This window comes from Mobula hypostoma, chromosome 19, assembly GCF_963921235.1.
Source record: "Mobula hypostoma chromosome 19, sMobHyp1.1, whole genome shotgun sequence".
Lineage (NCBI taxonomy): Eukaryota > Metazoa > Chordata > Chondrichthyes > Myliobatiformes > Myliobatidae > Mobula > Mobula hypostoma.
Window position 1 is genome coordinate 17,985,674 of NC_086115.1, and position 25,053 is coordinate 18,010,726.

Consider the following 25,053-nt stretch of genomic DNA (forward strand, 5'->3'; position numbering starts at 1 on the left):
CCACTCACCTCCATATTTCTCTCAGTTCACCCACTGTCGATAGACACCCAGCCCTGCTCTTGGTAACACTACCTCAGTCACACCGTTCCTCACCAGGGTCCCCTGTAAGGGCTGACCTCCTTGTTCCCAGTTTACTCTTAACATCACCTTTGTTCTTAAATCTCTCTACACATCTGTAATCTCCAAACCTAGACCTTCTCCTCATCTGGATCTCTTGATCATTCCCTTTTCTCATCACATGCAGCCATGCCTTCAGATGTCGAGTCCCCAAGCTCTGGAACCCCTCCCTGGTCCCAATACCCCTCTCCCTTTGCAGTCTCTCTCCCGGTCCCACTACCACTCCTCCTTCCTCCTCCCCCCTCCCCCAACGCCACCAGATCCCATCCCACTCCCCACCCACAGAACTTCTTGGTGTCCCTTACCCTAGCCCAGAGGTTCCCAACCCGGGTTCCACTGACTATTGGTCCATGGCATAAAAAACGCTGTGAACCCCTGTCCTACCCCTTCCACAAGCTTTCAGGCACCAGCCGTGATGACATTACTGATGTGAGTTCTGTTTGATGCTCCTGTGAAACACGTTGGGACATAAAAGGCCTTTGTTACGTACAGATTACAGCTGTAGAGACATGGTGGATGGAAAACAACCCAGGGCCTGGCACAGTGTGAGCTTAATCACTTCTTTCTTTCTGCAGATCACGCCACACACAGGCGGAGCCGCAAGAGAGCAGCTGCCCTCAAGTAGATCACCATCTGCGAGACAATTCTCAGGCAGTGGTTCGCTCCTGGGCCCACTCTGGAACACAGCAGTTTAACGTCAAAGAAAAAATGCATGCATATTTCTTCTCTTCTAATACCGTGGGGTTCTACTATCCTTCCGTCCTAGCCTGGGGTTCTGATTATCTAATGGAAACTGGTTGACAGTGACTGATCGTTGTTACTTCCTGAGGGGATCACCATGCCGCTGACTAATGATGACGTGGCAACATCTCTCCCGAAGACCCAGGGATCAGTGTGGGACAGCACCGGCTGAAGAATGACAGCCTCTTCCCCTCCCCACACAAGCCCAGTGCAAGGAAGGGCCAAGACATCACTTCCCCCACCTCCCTCCATCCCATCCCCACACTCTGATGTCAAAAGTCAGGGAGAAAGCCCACTACATCCGGGGAAGCCGGTAACTCTGGAATTCCAGCTCCTCAGCAGGTTTCCAGTCAGAGGATGATTAGGGGATGAGATGGTAGAGTGGTGCAGAACATGGACAATCAACCAGTACAAAGCCTCAGCAGAGCGGGCTGGTACCATCTCACACAGCCTCCCTCTGTCAACGGCCTCTGGCTGAGACAGTCTGTCTGTTTACAGAAAGAAGGGGACAGACAGGTTTTCATGGATGAGAGAGTCTCCGACAAGGGGCATGGTTTCAGGACAAGGTGATGGTACATAGGAACGAACATGTTCTAATAGAGTACAGGGATTCTGGAATTTTCCAGCTGAGTACTGAGGAAACTTGGAACAACTAGAACAGATGAGGACTTTCTTTAGCCAGAAGGTAGTGAATCTCTGGATTGCGTTGTCACAGGTATTGTTATTAGAAACATTTAAAGTGAAGGTTGGTAAGTTCTTGACTAGTAAGGGTGTCAAAGGTTATGGAGAGAAGGCAGAATGGGGTTGAGAGGGATAATAAATCAGCCACGATGGTGGAGCAGACAGGCTGATGTCTTCTGGAGTGTGTTGTGAAGACTGGAACAGAGGTATTTAAAGAGGAAGGAAAGGTCAGGGTCTAAGGGCGGTGGGGAGCTGACATCTGAGACCCACGTAGATCAGCTATGAACATAACGAACGGCAGGGCAGGTCTGATGGCCAACACTGCACCTATAACCTGCAGAAGGATGTAGGGGGTGCACAGCCATTCCTGAGGTGGGGTTTTGAGGGAGTAAAGCTGAGTCTTTGCCTTCAGTCACTGCCCTGGTCCTCCCTCCCCTTGGGCTCTGAGCTTGCTGGAAGCTTTCTCTCTGCTGGTGACGTTCCTGCGTACATTTGATTTTTTCAGCTTGCCTTGTTTAAATTATAAAAATTTGGTTTTGGAATAAACATTTTAAGAAAGAAATTGGAGGTAATTTTTAACAGCCTGCTCTTGATGAGATCTCTGTGTGGAGGGACTCCTATCTGATCCACTGAAGTCAGATCTGAACTTGGAACTGATCAGATTCGAATGTGTCAATGGGTGTCTGAAGGTGGGGATCCAGTCAGGCAGAGGGTGAGGGGGTGGTGGGAGTCACACCGTCACAGAGCTGCGGCCCCCTTGGACCGCTCAGAATCACTCCCCCCATCCACCCATTCCCATCTGAGAGTACAGAGCCTGCCTCATCCTCCTGGGCCCATGCGCGCTGGCTCCACTTACCACCACAGCCTGGGATATTGCCAGGTTTTATAACCTGCAGAGATAGGAGCTAAAATGCCTGATGAAGCATGCTGCATCTCCTTGTTCCACCTGGACAGGTCTGGGAACCGGTCATCAGTGGAGTTCTGTGTTCCAGGTTGAAATTCCCACCATTCTGATATGACAGACGCCGGGCAGGGTGACCGAAGCAACTCCACACATCATTCCAACCCCGCTGGTAGTCAGTTCACAACAGGAAGCCAGGGATCTCCTCAGGGACCTGCACACAGCCTCTAGCTCTCAAATCAGATGAAAGGTGAACGGTTTTATAATCAGCCACTGGTAATGGGTGGGGCAGTGTACATGCAGGGATGCTACCCACAGCCTGGGCTTTCCCACCGTTGTTAACTCACAGATCCTGGCCCCCCTGAACAGTGGGCATTCCAACCTGGAATATCAGACCCCACTGACAACCAGCTCCTGGTCTTGTTAAGCTGGGTCGAGGGAAAGGGTCATGCAGTGTGGGGCTTCATTGGACATGTTGCGTCGGGGGGGGGGGGGTTGTCAATTACACCTGCCATTTGCTCTGTGCTTAAAGCTCTTGCACCCTCCAACCTCTGGAGATCTGTTTCCAACTCTAGACTAGCCTACCAGTCCCCCGAGCGGTTCATTATTCTGCAAACTGTTGCTCTTTCTCTGATAAACGTTTGAATAAACTGTCAGCATAAACAATTCTGGACTGACCATGTGACCTCATTGGAAACAGAAGCAGCCCTTTGCCGTTCAGAATGTAACTGGGACACACTGCCCAGTTACAGCACAATCTAGAAGTACAGATTCAGATTCATTTATCACATGCACATGGAAACACACAGTGAAAAGCGTCATCAGTGTTAACAACCAACACAACCTTAGGGTATGCTGGGGACAGCCTGCAAGGGGCACCACACATTTCAGTGTCAACATAGTATGCCCACAATGCTTGGCAGCACAACACAGATCACAACAAACGACGAAACACCTACAGCTAAACAAGCCCTGTTACTCTGGCCGTCCGTCTCTCTCTCTCTCTTACACACACACACAGTTCTCCAACCCCGAGTAGGTCTCAAACCCACCCCAGAGATTTACACATCCTGGGAGCCAGTGGGAATAAGAGTTGACCCCATTCCCTGCCTTGTTCATCTTCTCCTGGGCACTGCCCCACTCTTTCAAACTCAGCATGCCAACCTCATCACCTCCCACTGTACATATGGGGAAAAATTGAATAGATTATAACTTTATTTGCTGTAGTGAATGACAATGAGAGGAGATTTGATAGCGATACACAGAATTATGAGGGGTAGAGAGAGAGAGTACATACAAACATGCCTTTTCCCCTCAGGCTAAATAAGACTAGAATTAGGGATCATAGGTTAAGGGTGAAAGGTAAAATATTTAAGGGGAAGCTGAAGGGGAACTTCTTCACTCAGAACGTGGTGCAAGTGTGGAATGAGCTGCCAGCAGAAGTGACAGATGCAGGTTAAATTGCAACATTTAAGAGAAGCCTGGATAAGTGCTATACACGGATGAGAGGGATATGGAGGGCTGTGGTGCAGGTGGAAGTAGACAGGCCTAGCGGAAAACCAGGCTGACACAGACCAGGTGGGCCAAAGGGACTGTTTCTGTGCTATGCTGCTCCATAACTCTATCCCTTACCGCACTGCTCTGACACAAACTGCTGCAGTCACGACACTCGGGTCACCAGAGTCATGTTACTCCTCACACTTTTTGGCCCAGTCACTCCTCCGTACGAGCGAGTGACACTCTCAGGGCCTTTGACGTGGGATCCCACAGGGCAGCGGGACCAGTGGACCTCAGTGGGTGAGGTCAGAGGGGAGCACGGGATCACCGCAGGGATAGTCAGCCCCAGTGGGGCTGAATGGCCTGTGTCTGTCCCGCCAGTACCCGAGGATGCTCAAAACGACTCAAAGCCAAGAACTGCGTCCTCACTGTAGGGTCCTGTTCACTGTCCTGGGAGTTGGAGTGAGTCCCTGTGCTGTCATCAGCCCCTCACAACAGACCGCCCGCACTCCCCACCATCACACAGGTCAGGGAGTCTCACTATGCACAACGGTGGTCATCAACTCTGCTCACCTGGAGTCACTGACAAACAATAAGCAGTTCTGGGTGACGGTGGGAAGTAGGGGAACAATATTTCTAAGAGACGCTGTTGATAAATAAAGATTGTGCAATTGTTTATTGGATAAATTCATAGTCAAATCTCCACTCTACTTTCTGAGAACCTGTGGTGATTAATGCAGTCACTCTGTTGTCCACGTCGACGTAACTCCTGAATGAGACGTGCTCTCACATACCTCTACCCACCCCCGGTCACGCAGGGGTCACGACACACACCTTACGCTCCCAGGGGCCGTTCACCGGTGTCCAGTAATGTGGCACACAACGACAGAAGTCTCATGCACAGGAGGGGGTATAGTGCCCCTCCATGGTACTGACGATCTTGCTGGCACACTCCAAACTGTTCAGCACCCTGTGCACTGCTGCCTCGGTAACCCCTGCACTGTAGCAGTTCTGCACGCAGCTCAGAATGTGGAGGAACGGGCAGCCCTTATTGATGTCTAGTGCAAAGAGAAGAAGAATTAAACAGAAGGATGTTCTGACCCCAGCTGAACACTGAGCAATTGATATGGCTGGAGGAGGATTGCCAGGGACTTTGAGATTTCAGTCTGATTCATCCCAAATGCCTTTCAGTACCTCACATCTCCCCTGTAAGTATCCAGACCAGCACAGATGGCCCGGCATTACTGTCACATATCTGCCCCGTCAGTACCCAGACCAGTACAGGTGATCCTGCATTACGGCTCCAGTCTGCCCCAGTATCCAGAACATAAAACATTACAGCACAGTACAGGCCCTTCGATCCACAATATTGTGCAGACCCTTTAACCTACTCCAACCTCAATCTACCCCTTCCCTCCCACATAGCCCCCCATTTTTCTATCATCCATGTGCCTATCTAAGAGTCTCTTAAATGTCCCTAATGTGTCTGCCTCTACCACCACCCTGGCTGTGCGTTCCACACACTCATCACTCTCTGTGTAAAGACCATACTCTGACGTCCCCCTACACTTTCCTCCAATCACTTTAAGATTACAGCACAGGAACAGACCCACAATGTGCCGAACCAATTAAATTGGTAATCAAATGGCCAACTAAACTAAACTCTTCTGCCTACACCATGTCCACTTCCTTCCATTTTCCTCACGTACATCTGCCTGTAACCACCATGCCAGGCTTTGCATAATAAAAACTTGTCCCTCACGTCTGCTTTGAAATTAACCACTCTCACCTTAAATACATACCCTCTGGTATTAGGAATTTCAACCCCGGGTATTGTCTGTTACTCTATTTATGCCTTTGATAAGCTTATAAACCACTATTTTTATGCCATGGACCAATACCATTAAACAAGGGGTCCGTAGACCCCAGTTTGAGAACCCCTGCTCAGTGAGATCTCCCCTCAGTCTCCACCACTCCAGAGAAAACATCCAAGTTTGTCCAAGCTCAGTCTTCTGCGCTACGCTACATCCCCAATGTTCTATGAAGTTCCGGCATTCAGGACACAGATGATGAAGGCAATTCTTCAGCCAAATAAAAGTGAATCTTTGGAAATCTCCACCCCGAGGGCTGTGGAGTGTGCTCAAGCCAGAGACTGGCTGGATTTTAGGTACACAAGTGATACGAGGTTAGTCCATGAGAGGGAATGAATGGTTACCCTTGCTTCAATTTTTATGTTCGAAGCATTGACTGGAACTGGACTGCAGGAAAGTTGTTGTGTGGGTCAGAACTGAGTTCTATTGGACTCCAAACTCCTTCCTTGATGGCCCTCAATGTTTAAAAGGTCTTATACAAACTACATCCTCCATTGCACAGCAGCTGAATTCTGGTGACACCAGAGACTGTAGACACTGGAATCTGGAGCAACCAACAATCTCCCTGAGGAATTCGAGGAGTGGGGGACGAACTGTGGTCACCAAGTCCAGTGTCCATCCTGGACCCTTGAAAAATCTCACCAAAGAGGGCAAGATCTGCCGAGGAAATCACTCACATTTTGGTCTTGTGGCATCATCGCGAATGATCCCTAGTGTCACATCATGTAGCTGCTTCTCCTGGTCAGTGACCTGTGGATAATTTGTAAACAGACCAGCGTGTCAGTACAGTACAGACTCCTCTCACTAGCCCTGTTCCAATATAGACATGGTTCTCATCTGGAGAATCCAGGGCCAACACTCTCAGTGCAGACAGTGGTCCGTGTTTCTTGAGTGAAACCAGGACCCTGAGCCTGAACTCTGCTTCAGGTTAGGGGGTTTTATTCCCCCAGTCTACGGGCTTTCACTGCAAAGCCAGCACTCAGTGCCTTTGGGAAGAAGGTGGCAAATGCTTTTAACTTCTGCTGAAGGTATCCTGCGTTTCAGGGACAGAGTCCTGGGTTTAGATTCAGTGATGACGAAGAAACTGTGCTATTCTTCCAATCCAGAATGGTGTACGTCTTCGGGGGGAAGGGAAGGGGGATAGGCCCTAGATTGAGGCGAGACACCTACCAGGTACAACTTGTTAGGGCCCTCCACCTTCTGGAAAATGACTCCCTCCTCCTGCAGTGCAGAGACGGCCTCTTGAAAAGCCGTGTGAATCTGCCTCGATACACATAGCAAGCTCGCAGGCTCCTTAAACAGACAGGAAACAGAACATAAACACATAGTGTGGTGGCAGGAGACAGTCACAGGAGGGAGAACCCTCTCATTCAATGTCAGTCCAGCCAGACCTTCCTTATTGCTGCTCTCAATCCCAAATCATAGCCCCCTCACCACCTACAAAATGCTGGAGGGACCTAGCAGGTCAGGCAATATCTATGGAGGGGAATAAACAGTCGATGTTTTGGGCCAAGACCGTTCATCAGTACTGAAAAGGAAGCAGCTTCTCACTTCATTCCCTCCCCCACCAACTCTCTCACCTGGTCTCACCTATCACCTCAAACTCCTTTCCCTTCCCCCCACCAGCTTATTCTGTCTTCTCGTCCTTCCCTTCCAGTCCTGTGAAGAGTCTCGGCCAAAAACGTCAAATGTATATTCCCCTCCATCGATGTTGCCTCACTTACTGAGTTCCTCCAGCATTTTGTATGTTGTGCTCCCTCAAGTTTACAAGCATCATAGAATCTCCTGTGCACCACCGCCCCCATCTCCTCACCTCTTTCTCCTGCACTGAGCTCTCAGCCGAGCTTTGACCCGAGCCTCGTCCACATGATGCTTCCTGACTGCGCTGAGCAATGCAGGATAACCAGTCGATGGCCTCCAGCTCACGCTGGTAGAAGTTCTTCACTTGGCTCTGAGCCAGAAACTGTTTGATCTGGCTTTGCAGGGAAAGGATGCACGTTCCGTCTTCACTGGGGATGAGGCAATGCAAGCAGGGAGAGAGAGATTACAGATAAGATTAGCTTTATTACTCACATGTACATTGAAACATAAAATGAAATGTACCATTTGCATTAAATTTGCATTTCCTACTGTGCAGGACTGAAAGAAGCTACAGGAAGTTGTAAAATTAGTCAGCTCCATCTTGGGTAGCGTCCAGAGTATCAAAGATACTTTCAAGGAGCGGTGCCTCAGAAAGGCGGTATCTGTTACTAAGGACCCACATCAGTCAGGACATGCCCTTTTCCTATTGCTACAGTCAGGAAGGAGGTACAGAAGCTTGAAGGCATACACTCAGTGATTCAGGAACAGCTTCTTCCCCTCTGCTATCTGATTCCTAAATGGACACTGAACCCATGAACACCACCTCAATTTTTTAAAACATATTTCTGCTTTGCACTACTTTTAATTTAACTATTTAATACACACATATATATATATATACTCATTGTAATTGATTTACTCATTTATTTTTTTCTATATTATTATGTCTTGTATTGTACTGCTGCTGCTAAGTTAGCAAATTTTATGTCATATGCCAGTGATAATAAATTTGATTCTGATTCTGAAATCAAATCAGTGAGAATTGTGCAGGGCGGCCTGCAAGTGGTGCCAGACTTCCAGCACCGACGTAGCACCAACTTACTAACTCTAACCCTTAGGTCTTTGGAATGTGGGAGGAAACTGGAGCACCTGGAGGAAACTCACATGGTCATGGGGAGAACGTACAAAGTCCTTACAGACAGCAGCGGGCGCTAAACCCTAATCCCTGGCACCGTAATAACATTACACTAATCGCTACCCTCTGTGCCACCAAAGTTGGACAGAGAGCAAGCAGACAGGCAAAACTGGGCCGAGTGCTCAGGGAAACAGCAGTGAGATCATCATCAGTCCCTTAATCATCACCATCAGTCGACCTCTCCCTCCTGTTTCTGTTCACCACCACCCCCTCCCCCGGATCCTTCCCGCTCTCTCCTCACATTCCTCCTCCTGCCGCACACCTCTCACTGCTTTCCGTATCCCAATGCTTGAGCTGCCCCCCCCCCCAACCTCCCACTTATCCTCCATTCTCACTTCGCTTCCATGCTGTCCTTTGGAACTTGACACGGTTTGTCGTAGAAGCTGCGGTAAAGGTGAGGCAGCTCCAGCATGCGGGAGATCTGTATGGTGAAGACAGGGTCGACCAGCTTGGCTACAGGGAAAGAGAACATAACCAGAGCAGGAGTTACCCCAGCCCAGGGCAGAACCACCCCCCACCCTGCCCCCTCCCGTTATCCCCCCCCCACTCTGCCTCTCCCGTTCTCACCCCCCCACCCTGTCCCCTCCCGTTATCCCCCCACTCTACCCCCTCCTGTTCTCTCCCTCCACCACCCTGTCCCCGCCCATTCTCCCCCCACCCTGCCCCCTCCCATTCTCTCCCCACACCCTGCCCCCTCCCGTTCTCCCCCCACCCTGTCCCTGCCCGTTCTCTCCCCCCACCCTGTCCCCTCCCATTCTCTCCCCACACCCTGCCCCCTCCCGTTCTCTCCCCCCACCCTGTCCCCTCCCATTCTCTCCCCACACCCTGTCCCTGCCCGTTCTCTCCCCCCACCCTGTCCCCTCCCATTCTCTCCCCACACCCTGCCCCCGCCCGTTCTCCCCCCACCCTATCCCCGCCCATTCTCTCCCCCATGTCCCCTCCTGTTCTCTCCCCACGCCCTGCCCCCTCCCGTTCTCTCCCTCCCCCACCCTGCCCCCACCCGTTCTCCCCCCCACCCTGCCCCGCCCATTCTCTCCCTCCCCCACCCTGCTTCCTCCCCTCCCATTTCCCCCCCACCCTGTCCCCTCCCATTTTCTCCTCCCTACCCTGCCCCTGCCGTTCTCTCCCCCACCCTGCCCCCTCCCATTCTCTCCCCCCACCCTGCCCCTGACCATTCTCTCCCCCCACCCTGCCCCCACCCGTTGTCTCCCCCCTATCCTGCCCTGAGCCACTCACTGATGCTGGTGCTACTGATTTCCCGTCGTTCTCTATAATCCCTGATGCGTCCCCGGACCTGGACAACATCACCCAGGTCCAAGCGGGAGTTGTCGTGTTCCAGTCTGGTGATGCGGCTCAGCTGGTCAAGGAGGTTCAGGCCCCTGGAGGGCAAAGCTGCAGGAGGAGCCGGAATCAGCTTATTATCATCACATCTGTCATGAAATTTGTTGTTTTTGGCAGCAGTACAGTGCAATACATAAATAAAAATGATATATTACAAACAAGGAATATATAAAAAGTAAGTAAGTCGTGCAAAATAGTGAGCTAGTGTTCATGGGTGTAATTGGGGGTTCATTGGGTCGGAGGGGCTGTTACTGTAGACAATGGCACCTAACGGCGGTTCCTTTGCTTACATCTTCAGAAACAGCTCTATTTCTATCTTTAATATCTCTAGTTTTCCCTTTCAGGGCTCTTTTGAAGACCCTGAGCTGGAGTTACAGGCTGACATTGGTTCTTTGCAGGAATGGGACCCGCTCTCGGGGTTTCGTCACTGGCCATTATTCGATATGCCAAGGATGCGAGCTAAAAGATTAGCTCACCTTCGGAGTTCCGGGATCTCATGGCTCTGGGCGGACCGAAGGTCAGTGTCTCTGCAGGAAACTAGTGTGTCGTGGGAGATGGAAGATCGAAAGCAGCAAGCTAGCTGCTGGCTGTGTGCCCAGAGACCCAAGTTCTTTGGGCACAGAGTTTGGAAAAAGTGACACAACAGACTTTTAACATCGTAAATCAGCGAGTTTCTTGTTATGTCTTCCCTCTCGCTCTGAAATGGAGACACCACTTTCTCCCTTATTAGGGAGAGAGAGAGAGCCTGTGGTATGTCGAATACTGGGTGAACGAGTAGCCTTTGGGGTACTGCAAGTTGTGTCTTTGCTGATGCTTTGCTGTATGCTTGTGTGCTTGGTGGTGGGTGCCAATACCTTTTTTTACTGGTGGGGGAGGGAGATTGGTGCTTTGCTGCTGCTTATGCGTGGGAGAGGGGAGCTGGGGGGGGAGGCTTTGGGGTTCTAGTATTCAACTGTCATTCGTTCTTTGGGGGCACTCCTCTGTTTTTCATGGATGGTTGCGAAGAAAAAGTATTTCAGGATGTATATTGTATACATTTCTCTGACATTAAATGTACCTTTGAAATCTCTGAATCTCTAAATAAAATTTTTTTAAATTCCTCCGCACTTGTTTTGCCTGCTATCTTGGGCTCTACCTGACCGTCAGTGGATACTGAAGTGGATTACCTAGTCACTGTCCCCTGTGGGACAAGGTACTGTCATGATTTGAGTCCAGGCCATCCTGTGTCACCAACATCTGTCTTACAGATACTTACTCTGATAGCATTGTTAAATTCACCAGCCTCCAGAGTCTCCAAGACATTTTCAAGGAGCAATGCCTCAAAAAGACAGCATCCATGATTAAGGATCTCCATCACCTGCTTCTCACTATTACCATCAGAAAGGAGGTACAGGAGCCTGAAGCCACACACTCAACAATTCAGCAACAGCTTCTTCCCCTCTGCCATCCGATTTCTGAATGGACATTGAACCCGTGAATACTACCTCACTACTTTTTGAAGTTTTTATTTTTGCTCTACTTATTTTATGTGTATTACATATGTATATATATTTACTGTAATTCAGTTTCTCTCTGCTATTGCATTGTACTACGGCTGCAAAGACAACGAGTTTTGCAACATATGCTGGTGATAATAAATCTGATGTACATACACAGTCAAAGCAGAACCAGTCTACTTCTCTCTCCCTACTCCTAGTAATTGTTCTTTTTTGTCAGTCTGATGAGTTTTTGATGTATTCATTACAGTGCTGTGGAAGTATTGAGTGATTTTTGTGTATTTTCTAATTTGCAGACAAAATCGACTGAAGGACATGGGTGAAAACGGACCCTGTTTGTTACCTGGGCATATCCCAAAATCTCCTTCCGTACATCCCTACAATTCTTCTTTTGAGTTAATTAAGACAGTCCCCTTCTGATTCTTGTGTAATTGGCTTTCGTTGGCGGATTGATGTTTTTCTTTTATGGAAGCTTGTATGGCGTACAGCTGCGGGGGTGTGCTCCCAATGGGTTTTTTTTCCTCTCGTTTTTTTTTCGGTTAGTAGGGTTTTTTTTTTGTTTTAGTTAGTAGGGGTTCTTTTTTCCAAAAAAAAAAATAGTTTTAACATTTCAAACACGAGGAAATCTACAGATGCTGGAATTTCAAGCAACACACAAAAAAGTTGCTGGTGAACGCAGCAGGCCAGGCAGCATCTCTAGGAAGAGGTACAGTTGACGTTTCGGGCCGAGACCCTTCAGTTTTAACATTTTGTTTTTTCTTATTATTATTGGTATACTGTTTAGCTAGGTTAATCAGTTATTTGATAGTTTAATTGTACATATTGATATGTTGATTTGACCACTTTAATGTATTTTTTTGTTGATTTTCAATAATAATTCAAAAAAAAGATTTAAAATTGAAAATTCTTCTTTTGAACATTTATTAATCCACTCCTGAACTTTTACCAAATTCTTCATCACCCTACAGCATGGTTACTCATTCACTGATTTTGGGTCTAAATGATGGAGCACTCTCCAACAGGACTGTGGAGAGGATTGCAGAGCCTCAGCACCAATACGGACAAACAAAGGTAGGCGTTGTATGCCAGCCGCCAGTGCTAAGTGTTGGAAGGATTGAAGCAAGTTCTGTACCTGGTTTGGTGATTTCCACGGGTGTTTGCTTCTTCCACCACAAACAACTTATGACTCCAGTCCCGTCATCCACTGCAAAGCACAGGTAACATGTGAGAAGGATAATACAGGTGATATGGGTCATGTGGGTAACACGAGTAACACAGCATTGTGGGCTGAAGGGCCTGTATTGTGCAGTAGTTTTCTATGTTTCTAATTTACTGAGGATATCCCAGGGCATTCTGCAATCTACATAACGCATGACGCAGGCTCCAGAACTACAGTGCCTATAAAAAGTATTCACCCTCCCACTTGGAAGTTTTCATGTATTATTGTTTTATAACATTGAATCACAGTGGATTTAACTTGGCTTTTCTGACACTGATCAACAGAAAAAGACTCTTTTGTGTCAAAGTGAAAGCAGATCTCTACAAAGTGATCTAAACGAATTGCAAATATAAAATACAAAATAATTGATTGCATAAATATTCACCGCCCCTCCCCTTTAATATGACACACCAAATCATCACTGGTGCAGACAATTGGTTTTAGAAGTCATATAATTAGTTAAATGGAGATATGTTTTTGGAGACCTGTGTGCAGTCACGGTGTTTCAACTGAATGTAGTAAAAATACACCTGTATCTGGAAGGTCCAACTGCTGGTGAGTCAATCTGCTGGCAATAACTACACCATGAAGACAAAAGAACACTGCAAGCAATTCCACAGAAAGATTATTGAAAAGCACAACTCAGGAGATGGACACAAGAAAACTTCCAAGTCATGAATATCCCTTGGAGTAACAGTTAAGTCAATCATCAAGGAATGGAAAATCAACAGGCTCCCTTTTAACCCGGGAGCTGATCCACCATTATGGAAATCGGGACGCGACAGCAAGACCTACTGGAGCAAAAGGGCAGGGCAGCTCTATTTCAAGGGGCCACATTCTGCTAATCCCGTCAGCGTGTGCAGGATTGGGACAGATCTAACTGCCACCCACCAATAAGAGGTAATTAAATCTCATTGTAATGACGTACTTCGAGACACCCATAAAACCCTTTGCTGCAGTCAAAGGACAGCAGTGACTATATCACGTCCATTTAGGAGAGCACCAACCACATCATCAAGAATAATCAGCATCCTTTGGTGTTACTGCTTCGTATCTTCTATCCAGCATTAGGGTAAAAAAAAAGGTCAGCCTAATTATGCCGCGTGAAAAGGGAAGAGGGACATTATGGTCAAGAGATGACGCCAAACATCGTCGGTAAGTGGCAAGGAAAGGGAGAGAACAAGAATTGGATGAGGCCAGGGCTGCACGACTCCAGGATCAAAGAGTCAGGACAAAAAAAGATGAGAGAAGAAGAGACAGAGGAGGAGAGGCATGCACGTCTCCAGGATGACAGAAACAGGCACAGAAGGAGGAGAGAGGAAGAGACAAAGGAGCTGAGAAATGCACGTCTCCAGGATCAGAGACAAAGAACAAACAGCAGAAGAGATGAAGAGACGGGGGATGAAAGGACTGCACATCTCCAGAATGACAAAGAGAGGCACGAGGATGGCAGATAAACCAGAAATGATGCCATCAAAAGTTTCCTTTGTTAAACGAGGAGGAGCTATATTTGCTTTGCTACGCATCATTCTTCTTTAATAAACTAAGGTTTTCTACTTCAGTTTCCAAAGCAAAGCAATACCAATAGCATTCAGGAAAATTTAATGTTCATTCTGGTCACATCAGATTGTACTACCCTTCTCTCAAAGGGTGCCCCAACAGGTCACCCGTTGTCCAGTATTATATAAACTGTAAATCTGCCTAGAGCAGGCCATACTCAAAAACTGAGTGACCATGCAAGAAGGGGATTAGTGAGGAGGCCATCAAGAGACTTATGACAACTCTGGAGGAGTTACCAGCTTCAGTAGCTGAGAAGGGAGAGACTGCACATACAACAACCGCTGCCAAGGTGCTTCACCAGTCGCAGCTTTATGGGAGCGTGGCAAAGGGAAAGCCTCTGCTGAAAAAAACTCACATGAAATCTCAGCTAGATTTGCCAGAAGGCACGTGGGAGACTCTGAAGTCAGCTGGAAGAAGGTTCTATGGTCTGATGAAACCAAAATTGAGCCTTTTGACCATCAAACTTAATGGTATGTTTGCCGTAAGCCAAACATCACACATCATCAAAAATACACTATCCATATCATGAAGCACGGTGGTGGCTGCATCATGCTGTGGGGATTTCACTGTAGCAGGCCTGAAATGTAGAGGGGTAAAATTAATACGGCAAAATACAGGGAAATCCTGGAGGAAAATCTGATGCAGTCTGCAAAAGAACTGTGACTTGGGAGGAGATTTATTTTCCAGCAAAACAATGACCTCAAGCATAAAGCCAAAGCTAAACAGAAATGGTTTCAAAACAATGTCCTGGAGTGGCCAAATCACAGTTCAGACCTCAATCCAATTGAGAATTTGTGGGTGAACTTGAAAAGGGCTGTTTGCTCACAATTCCCACACAGTCTGACAGAACTTGGGCAGTTTTGTAAAGAAGAATGGGAAACAATTGCAGTGTCCAGATGTGCAAAGCTGGCCACACAGACGCAAGGCTATAATTGCTGCCAAAGATGCATCTATTAAATACTGACTTGAAAGGGGTGAATACTTATGCAATCAATTATTTTGTATTTTATATTTGCAATTCATTTAGATCACTTTGTAGAGATCTGTTTTCACTTTGACATGAGTCTTTTTCTGCTGATCACTATCAAAAAAAGCCCAATTAAATGCACTGTGGTTCAATATCGTAATGCAATAAAACATGAAAATTTCCAGGGGGGGTGGCAGAGGGAACGAATACTTTTTTATAGACACTATCACTGTGCTGCCAAAGGCTCGGGGGTGGGGGGGGGCAGCATAAGGGACACTGGCCAAGTGGTGAGAGCAACTGGTCTCTGGAGCTGGTGGGGGGAGGGGAAGGGGGAGTTAAGTCAAGAGTTATACAGCACGAGAACAGGCCATAAGGCCATTAGACACAGGAGCAAAATTAGGTCATTTGGCCCATCGAGTCTGCTCCGGCATTTCATCATGGCTGATACATCTTCCCTCTCAGCGCCAGTCACCTGCCTTCTCCCTTTATCCCTTCATGCCCTGATCAATCAAGAATTTATCAACTTCTACCTTAAGTACACATAAAGACTTGGCCTTCACAAATGCCTGTGGCAAAAAATTCCACAGATTCACCACTCTTTGGCTAAAGAAATTCTTCCTAATCTCAGTTCCAAAAGTACGCCCCTCAATTCTGATGCTGCCCCTCTGGTTTCATACTCTCCTACCATAGGAAACATCCTCTCCACATCCACTCTATCAAGGCCTTTCACTATTTGATAGGTTTCAATGAGGTCACCCCTCATTCTTTAGAATTCCAATGAATACAGGCCCAAAGCCTTCAAACACTCTTCATATAACAAGGCATTCAAACCTAGAATTATTTTTGTGAACCACCTTTGAACGTTCTCCAGTTTCAGCACATCCTTTCTAAGCTAAGGGGCCCAAAACTGCTCACAATACTCCAAGTGAGGCCTCACCAGTGCTTTATAAAGTCTCAGCATTACATCCTTGCTTTTATATTCTAGTCCTCTTGAAATGAATGCTAACATCACATTTGCCTTCCTCACCACAGACTCAACCTGCAAATTAACCTTCAGGGAATCCTGCACAAGGACTCCCAAGTCCCTTTGCACCTCAGATTTTTGTATTTTCTCTCCAGTTAGAAAATAGTCAACCCTTTCATTTCTTCTACTGGCAGCCCACCAGAAAAGACTCCCTTTATTCCTGCTCTTTGCCTCCTGCCTGTCAGTCACCGCTTTATCTATACTGGAATTTTTCCTGTAATACCATGGGCCCATAGCTTGTTAAGCAGCCTCATGTTTGGCACCTTGTCAAAGTCCTTCTGAAAATCCAAAGACACAATATCAACTTATTCTCCTTTGTCTATCCTGTTAGTTATTTCTTCAAAGAATTCCAGCAGATTTGTCAGGCAAGATTTTCTTTTGAGGAAGTCAGACTGACTACGGCTTATTTTATCATATGCCTCCAAGCACCCCGAAACCACATCCTTAACAATCAACTCCAACATTTTCCCAACCACTGAGGTCGGACTAACTGGCCTATAATTTCCTTTCTTCTGCCTCTCTCGAAGAGCGGAGAGACATTTTCAATTTTCCAGTCTTCCAGAACCATTTCAGAATCTAGTGTTTCTTGAAATGCCTCCACAGTCTCTTCAGTCACCTCTTTCATCTCATCCCTTTTGATCAAGTGTCTGCCTAAGATGACCCCATTTGGCTGTGTTTGGCCATTATCCCTCAAAACCTTTCCTATTCATGAACTTGTCCAAATACCTTAGACACTGTACTTTTAGCTGCCTCTACCACTTCCTCTGGCAGCTTATTCACATATCTCCTCTTCCATAGGGGAAGATAACTCTGGCACTGAGACCAGGGTTGGTGTGTGTGTATGGGGGAGGGGGGGTCTTTAAGTTGGGCTGTATGGTGTACATGATGTTAACACAAGAAGGTGGGAATTAGAGCAGCAGCTTGCCCTGCTCAGAGCAGCAGCTCCCACTGAATGAGGCAGTGTCCCAGTCGGTCCCAGCCCAGCCTCACCTGGATACTCAGGCTACAAGCTGCTGAGTCAAGGAACAAACACAGAAGCCACTGGAATCACCAACCTCCAAAAATGCACCGCTTCTCCTTCTCCTGCCTCTGGACCACAGTCCCCAGGATGTCCACCTTGCTGATGGGATGGGTCTTATAGAAAAACACACCTGTGCAAGGGAAACAAAATCTGAGACCTCCTTTGTGAGAGCAAACACTTGCAGAGCCTCAGGTACAGGCTGGGTTGAAGTCTTTAACTAAAGGAAGCAACAGCTGAAGATGGCAGGTGTGAGGTGTGAACATTCAAAAGATGTTTGACAAGTGTGACAAAATAAACTTCAGAAAAGTTGGGGCCCTGGGATCAATGGGGCAGATATAGAGTGGGTGTTAAGATGCCTAATGAGAGTACACTGGTGACTTCTCGGGTCGATTGTTTTTCAGGCTGGACATAGCATAGCTCCTCCAGCCTTGTGTAGAACTTGTCGGTGGCCAGTACCAGGTCCAGTGATCTTCTGATATTTATTAGTTCTTGTATGTATTTATTAATTTATTAGGGCAAACAGGTCATCTCACCAATTAACGTTCATGGATATAAACTCTCGGAAATGCAGTAAACTGTGACGAGACCACTAATGGTGTCAGGAGGAGGGAGACTCCCATTGGGAAAACAGACATGCATGGATCATGACACATTTCACACAGAATATTCCTCAGAAACAAGGAGGGGAAAAACCCATGACAGTTTCAATAGGGGCATCAAAGACATCTCAAGAAGGCAGCATCCACCATTAAAGATCCTCACCATTAGGAACATGCCCTCTCTTATTACTACCATTGGGGTGGAGATACAGGAGCCTGAAAACACAAACTCAGTGATTTGGGAACAACTTCTTCCCCTCTACCATCAGATTTCTGAACAGTCTATAAAGATTCAAAATACATTTAATATCAAAGTAGGTATGCGGTATACAACCCTGAGATTCGTCTTTCCCACAATCATAAAACAACGAAAGGCATGGAACCCTTTCAAGGAATAACATCAAATCCCACTCCCCCACCCACTCACGCAAAAAAAAACACCAAATCACACAAACGGGAAAAATAAAGTAAAAAACATAGAATATAAAACACAAAAATCGAAGAGTCCAGGGAGAAACTAAAGGTGGCACCAGAGAGCGACTTCTTCCAGTGAAACTGTTTAAATTCTTCTCCCTAATGTCTTTTCTTTCCTTTTCAAGGTGGCCTGGGTCCTGTTGGAGTCCGTGATCTACAGCTGCATTCAAACTGCAGTTCTTCACGGCATTGAGTTTCCAATACAGTACCAGAGTGCGCCAGGCAGTCGTTTACAATACCTACAGGAGCAGCCTAGAAGATGTGCACCTTGGGGGAGCGTCCTTGTGGACACCTTGATTCCCACTGGTGTCGCCAACTAAAGCGTCGTAGGAGATTGGAACACTGAGATAGTAGGTGTGGCTGTCAGATGTCGTTGCACTCCAGTGATAGCTCTCTCTCTTTCTCGAGAATGATAGAGAGTTTGCTGCCAATTCTTGAGTCGGGGAACTTGAAACAAAAGCCATGCTGCAAACTGTAATATCAAAACAGTGGGCTGTTGGTCTCCCTTCTTGCTGTGGCAGCTTCTCTCTCTCTCTCTCTCGAGAGCAGCTCTTGAGCGCGCACGCCTGTGGCACGTCGAACTGATGGCTCATTGATACACTCTACACCATGGTCTCTTTGGGGCTTTGCTATTGCTTGCATGGTGGGTGATGGGGAGGCTAATGCATCTTACTGGAATAAGTGGGGGTAGGGGGAGAGTTGTTGCTTTGCTGCTGCTTGTGCTTTGGGGATCTAATGTTCTTCCTGTCATTCATTCTTGAATTTTTCTTCTGTTTCGTGGATGTCTTCAGAGAGTGAGAATTTCAGGTTGTATACTGCATGCATTCTCTGATATTAAATGGAACCATCAAATATTCAGTTCAGCTCGGTGTTTTGTTATGTGCAGGCTGCCCCGATTCAAAATTGCTCAAAATAGCAACAAAAAAAAAGGGGCAACCAGAAACACATGGTAACATGAATTACAGAGTCCAATCCACAAATCATGTCCATTAAACCTTGCCCAAGACCCAGGACTCCGGCATCCTCCTCTGACAGCAACAAGGGGGAGAGATCATTCGAACACAGAGACCTTCCTTTGGGAGCAGCAAGTGAGGAAAGAGAGAGAGACCATCATATGCAGACACCTTCCACTAGCATCAGGAAGTGAGAGGCTGATAGACGGCGCCGAACACACACACGCCTGCCGCTGGCGCCTCGAAGTTTTCAATCTTCCTCAATACTTTAATCAGAGAGAATAGAGTTGATCATGGGCTCGTGCCCTGTGTCCAGGCTTCTTGGTTGCACACTTCATTTGAAGCCTCACCGAACACCCTCGGAGACAGCTAAGCACCAGATCGCTGAATCGATTAAAAAAATACACCACCAAAATGTAGATCACAGGCTCTAGCAGTTGCAGAACCACACGTGAAAGAAAGATAAAAACATAAAAGATGTGAAAGTAGTAATGTGGTGAACTGGAGGATGTTGCCCTTGTTCACACTGTTTGCAGGTGCCATCTTCAGAGAAATACTACCTCACTACTTGTCATTCACATTATTTATTTTTGTAAGTTAAAGTCATTTTTACATCTTGCACTGTACCTCTGCAGCAAAGAACAAATTTTACAAAGTACTTCACTGATAATAAATCTGACTTTGATGCCAATGTTAAGGGGGGTGGCAGGCACCAAGGGACCTAGAGAAGCAAGGGTAACTTCTCCAACTCAGCAAGTTACATTGACTGGCTACTAGTTATGCTGTTGGGGAGGGTTCAACAGAGACTTTTAATAGAATGGAACAAACGTTTGAAGGGGAAAGATCTGCTGGCCTGTAGTGGAAGAAATGGTGAATGGAATAAAGAACTACCATGACATGATGGGCTGAATGGCCCACTCTGCTGATCCTGCCAAGACTGGATTGTGAAAACTACTTTATAAGCTTAATTTTGCTCCATCAATCAGACAAATTGAACATTCAGATTGATGAAATTGCAGAGTTGGATGGAATTACTGATGAGTCCAAGGAGTTGGATGCAGTTGGAGACATGACTCCAGATGCAACACGCAATCAGCAGGAGAAGCTCAAAGGTCATACAGCATCCATGCAGGGGAATAGAGAGTTGATGTTTCAGGAGGTTGAAGAGGTTAAATGACCTGTAACTGTAACAGTTCAGATTGAACCACCGCATTATCTGATGGCCACCACCAGAGGGTCCTTGTGAGCAGTAGCTTCATCACCCAAAGGAGATATTGTACATTGGCTGGAAACCCTCTCCAGCACTGAAACATTAGTTCTGGTCCTCTCCTCATAACGCCCAGTCTGATTAACATTTGCCACATTTCTGTTTCATTTTAACCAAAGATACTATGCATAACCACACACGAGGTGCTAGTGGAACTCAGCAAAAAGGGAGCATCTGTGGAGGGAAAGAGAGTGGTTTTGGACTGAGACCCTTTTTCAGGAGTGGAACTTGCTCCTGGCACGAACATCCATTCCACTAATTTCAGGTAATTACTCCCCTTCCCTTTCTGTCTTTTTCTATTCCCGATTCTGGTTTTCCTCTCGTCTCTTCCCCTCACCTGCCCACCATCTCCCTCTGACGCCACTCTTCCATGGTCCACTCTCCTCTCCCATTAGATTCCTTCTTCTTCAGCCCTTTACCTCTTCCACCTACCATCTCCCAGCTTCTCACTTCATCTGCCCCCCCCCCACCAATCTGGTCTCACCTATCACCAGCCAGCTTTTACTCCTCCCCTCTCCCCACCTTCTTTTTATGACTTCTTCCCCCTTGCTTTCCAGTCCTGATGAAAGGCCCCAGCCTGAAATGTAGTTTGTCAATTCCTCTCCGTAGATGCTGTCTGGCCTGCTGAGTTCCTCCAGCATTTTGTGTGTTGCTCCAGATTTCCAGTTTCTAGAATATTGCATGAATGTATAAACCATACTCTACACCTGGGAGCAGTGAATCGAAGATGTTGAAGGGCTTTACTTTGTGTAACCTGCACTGCCCTTCTCATGGGGCTGTTTGATGGAACAGTGTCAGAATCAGGTTTATCATCACTGACATATGCAATGAAATTTGCTGTCTGGTCGCAGCAGTACAACGCAAGACAAAAAACAAAAACACCATAAATCACAAATACATAAATAGTGCAAACCAGGAATAGTGAGGTAGTGTCCATTCAGAAATCTGATGGCAGAGGAGAAGAAGCTATTCCTTGAAAGTTGAGTTCAGGCTTCTGTACCTCCTTTCCGATGGTAGAAGAGAGTATGTCCCTGATGGCTAGTGTCCTTAATAATGAGGCACTGCTTTCGATGGTGGGGAGTCTAGTGCCTCGGATGGGGCTAACCAAGTCCAACCTTCTGTAGCCTCTTTCATCTAATCTAACCCATCCTCTACCTGATTTACCACCACCTAAACGGACAATTTAATAGTCAACCACTGATTTACCTGGAATATGCCGAGAGCTCTTGAGTTCAAGGATGTCCCGGATATAGAGTTTGGCAAATGCTCCATGTACTGGGTCCAGGCCCCACCGAATGGGTGGTACAGGGTCCTCTGCACTCTCATAGTGAGCCATTAATGCCTCGGTCTCTTTCACATCACCAGAAAGCAACCAGACGAAGGCAAGTGTCCCTGCTGTTGAAAATTAAAACCAATGGAGTTGTTAAATCCCTCAACACCAAATGTACCCGGTTTATTTACCGCTCAATGCTGGACAATAGAGTCTCTAGTGAGACTAACCCCAAAAACTGGGCCCCATTGTCCTCCAAGCCCCAGAGGTTGAGTAAGCAGAGAATAGGAATGAGAGTGGAATGCAATCTACCTATGATGCTGAAGGTGAACTGGAGGAAAGAACGAGGAGTGGGGGACAGTGACGAAAACTGTCGACGAAAATGTTTCATCACAGGCAAAGATAACTACCCACTAGATGTCAGCTATCTCCTGCTGACTGGTGGGGAGCTCATCAGTCATCTCAAAGCCCACAAAACCGGACAGGAATCACCGTCAACCCACGGAACTATCCACAAGATATTTGAGTTGTATTTATTAACATTGTGCATCTTCTTTCATGAAAACATGCAAAAACATTTTCTAATATTCTCTGCTATTTTCCTTTTTCCGTAATATAAATTTCCTGCTCCCGTTCTATAACGTGTTCCTAACTATGTACAGAACAGCAGGAATCACTTCAGGAACAGGTTTTACTTCCGTCCTCAAAGCCCACTCCCCCGGCCTGGACCTTCCTTATCCCCCGAGGCATGCGACCAGTTACACCACAGACACTGCGAATGTTATCCACGGCCTGCAGAGCCAGGGACAGGATGATTTGGGGTTGTCACTGACACAGTAGGCGACATAGACGGAGGCCTCAGCCGCCTGACACTCCCAATGGAATACCCGCCATCTTCGCCACTCGATTGCTCCATACTGGAGGAAGGAGCGGTCCTCCGAGGACGCGTGAGTCACTTACCATCTGCAGATGAACGCCGCTCGATTGCACTGAACTGGAAGTCGACTCGGTCCTCCGCGGACGTAGGCGCTAATTGGCTGTTGCGAGTGTCATTCGGAGGTGGGATCGAGGAGAGGGCGGGAGCACGGGATCGCGCGGGTGACGGGAACGAGCATCTGGCGCGCGCATCCTGAGGGGCGGCAGCAGCGTCTCCCGGCCTGGCGGCGCCTCTGTGGAGCTGACGACCCCAACGCCCGTAAGGCGGCGGGACAGCGGCCGCGCCCGGGGTAGGGTTCCCGGCTCCGAACGATCCCAGACCGAGTGTGTATTTGCGGCTGCAATTTCCACAGAGCCACCAGGAACAACACGAGTACCTTCGGGACAATCCGCAGTAACCAGGATCACCGGCAGTGACCCGGAGTCAAGCGATCACCGGGAGCGATCCGGAGTAAAGCGATCATCGCCTAGTGATCCGGAGTAAAACGGTCACTCGGAGTTAAACGATTACCCGGAGCGATCCGGAGTAAAACGATCACCCGGTGTGATTCAGGGTAAACGGGATCACCAAGAATGATCCAGATTCACCGCGATCACCAGAAGTGAACCAGAGTAGAACGATCTTCAGGGGTGATCCGGAGTAAAACGATCACTGGGAGTGATCCGGAGATAAACGACCCCTGGAGCGATCTGGAATAAAGCTTGATATCAAAGCCACCCGTTCGAGCCTCCTGAGCACTCCCGGGTGAAGCCCAGGCCTGGTGTTATAGTCGGAACCTTGGAACGTCAAAAATGGCTTTCTTTAACTTTCGGAAGATTTTTAAGATCGGCGGGGAGAAGAAGAAGAAACAGTTTGAACATGTGAGGAAAGATGTGAATCCCGAGGAGATCTGGGACATCGTTGGCGAGCTTGGTGATGGGGCATTTGGCAAAGTCTATAAGGTGGGTCTGGGTGGTGGTAATGGTGAACGTTGAGTGGACTAACTGTGATAACCAGTAAGGGAGCTCAACCTTCTTTCCAGACAAGTCCCATGAAGTTGAAGAGTTACAGGGAGGAGTCGCTTAAAACATTGGTCATTAGTAGTCGCCAATATTGGGTTTGAAAAAGCAGTACATGTACACCAGGTGTTCTTATGACAGAGAACAAAGTTCACTGTGTGTTACTTTTAGCCAGCATCATTTGAAGCTGGGCAAAATATCTAGAAAGCCTGTTTTTGAAGCTTAAAGGTTCGATTATTTCTGTTTTCATAAGACATAGGAGCAGAATTAGACTATTTGGCCCATTGAGCTTTTCATGTCTAAGTTATAAACTGGTTCGACATGGAAAGATGATTATCACTTTGTGAATTGCTCAATAGTGTAGGTAGTTCCCAGTACAGTGAATAAAATGACAAAATTCTTGATATTGTAAAGAGTCAGGGGAACAAAGCCCCGATGAAGGGTCTCAGCCTGAAGCATCAGCTGTTTATTCCTCTCCATAGTTGCTGCCTGACGTGCTGTGTATTTGTGTGCGTTGCCCTGGATTTTCAGCCTCGGCAGAATCTCTTGTGTTTGGAAACAAATACGTCCGTGAAATAAATAATCTGAAAGGAGTGGATGGGAAGGAGGTCGTGGGAAAGTAGATGGGTCACTGGTTTGTGTTCACAGTGGCTTTCTCACTTCACTTCTTCCCCTTTCTCCCTCCAAGGCCACAAACTGTTAGTGGGCCAAAGCCATAATAACACAGGACCCAGATAAAGCCCAGGAGGTTATGAGATAACATCGCTCACCTCAATAATCTAGATAACTTCATTCTTCGCTTCAGCGCTGAACTGATTCCACAATTCACAAACTCACTTTCAAGGACTTCACAACTCGTGTTCTCAACTTTATTTAATTTTTTTTTGTATTGGCACAATTTGTCTTTTGCACATTGAGTATTTGTCATTGCATGTGTGTAGATTTTTCATTGATTCTATTATGTTTCTTTGTGTCTACTGTGAATGCCCACAAGAAAATGAACCTTTAGCATAAGGTGACAATAAACTTACTTTGAACTTGTCTGAGAGATTCATAGATAAGATGGAAGTATCAAGTACTAAAGGGCATAGGTTTAAAGTGAGAAGGGCAAAGCTTAAAAGAGATTTTTTATTTTACCCAGAGTGTGGTAGGTTCCAGAACTGCACTGTTAGGGTAGGTGGTGGAAGCAGATTCAGGAGCAACGGTTAAGAAGCATTTAAACAGGTGCAGGTGGGATTAGTTTAATTTCACATTGTGGTCAGCACAGACTTTGTCATTTATGTCATTTCATGTTCTGTCATTAGATAGGCTTTGAACAGAATGAGCCTGTTGTGCTTTGTTTT

At 47.0% G+C, this 25,053-nt stretch overlaps 3 protein-coding genes across 6 annotated transcripts in view; 2 read left to right on the plus strand and 1 right to left on the minus strand.

The window, feature by feature from the left end:
• The window catches only part of col17a1a (collagen, type XVII, alpha 1a), a 78,461-nt gene extending 75,366 nt beyond the window's left edge, over positions 1 to 3,095 (plus strand). Inside the window, exon 60 of the mRNA XM_063071438.1 lies at positions 693 to 3,095. Within this exon, the coding sequence (XP_062927508.1) occupies positions 693 to 742 (50 nt within the window). The 3' untranslated portion in view covers positions 743 to 3,095. The remainder of the gene's footprint in view (positions 1 to 692) is intronic.
• Positions 3,096 to 4,602: 1,507 nt separating this feature from the next.
• On the minus strand, positions 4,603 to 22,813 carry stn1 (STN1 subunit of CST complex). 3 transcript variants are annotated; one of them, XM_063071442.1, is made up of 10 exons: positions 22,088 to 22,567; positions 21,712 to 21,900; positions 17,247 to 17,342; positions 12,554 to 12,625; positions 9,821 to 9,976; positions 8,920 to 9,037; positions 7,622 to 7,817; positions 6,979 to 7,101; positions 6,486 to 6,558; positions 4,603 to 4,995 (listed from the first exon to the last, which is right to left on the minus strand). In XM_063071442.1, the coding sequence occupies exons 1-10, from the start codon at positions 22,164 to 22,166 to the stop codon at positions 4,832 to 4,834; spliced, it is 1,266 nt and encodes a 421-aa protein (XP_062927512.1). In that variant the 5' UTR covers positions 22,167 to 22,567; the 3' UTR covers positions 4,603 to 4,831. The 3 variants fall into 3 exon arrangements, with proteins under 3 accessions (XP_062927512.1, XP_062927513.1, XP_062927514.1); XM_063071443.1 differs by lacking the exon at positions 22,088 to 22,567 and adding an exon at positions 22,736 to 22,813 and having other exon boundaries at positions 4,605 to 4,995; XM_063071444.1 differs by lacking the exon at positions 22,088 to 22,567 and adding an exon at positions 22,611 to 22,639 and having other exon boundaries at positions 4,605 to 4,995.
• Positions 22,814 to 22,906: 93 nt separating this feature from the next.
• The window catches only part of slka (STE20-like kinase a), a 134,510-nt gene continuing 132,363 nt past the window's right edge, over positions 22,907 to 25,053 (plus strand). For both annotated transcript variants that reach the window (XM_063071440.1, XM_063071441.1), the window contains exon 1: positions 22,907 to 23,653. In XM_063071440.1, the coding sequence (XP_062927510.1) occupies positions 23,504 to 23,653 (150 nt within the window). In that variant the 5' untranslated portion in view covers positions 22,907 to 23,503. The remainder of the gene's footprint in view (positions 23,654 to 25,053) is intronic.

Coding starts and splice junctions, on each gene's coding strand:
- stn1 (XM_063071442.1), bottom strand. CDS start 22,166: ATGAAACATTTTCGTCGACAGTTTTCGTCACTGTCCCCCACTCCTCGT. Junction 7,102..7,621: donor GCTCAGTGCAGGAGAAAGAG/GTGAGGAGATGG, acceptor TGTCTGTTTAAG/GAGCCTGCGAGCTTGCTATG. Junction 4,996..6,485: donor TGATGCCACAAGACCAAAAT/GTGAGTGATTTC, acceptor TCTTTGCACTAG/ACATCAATAAGGGCTGCCCG.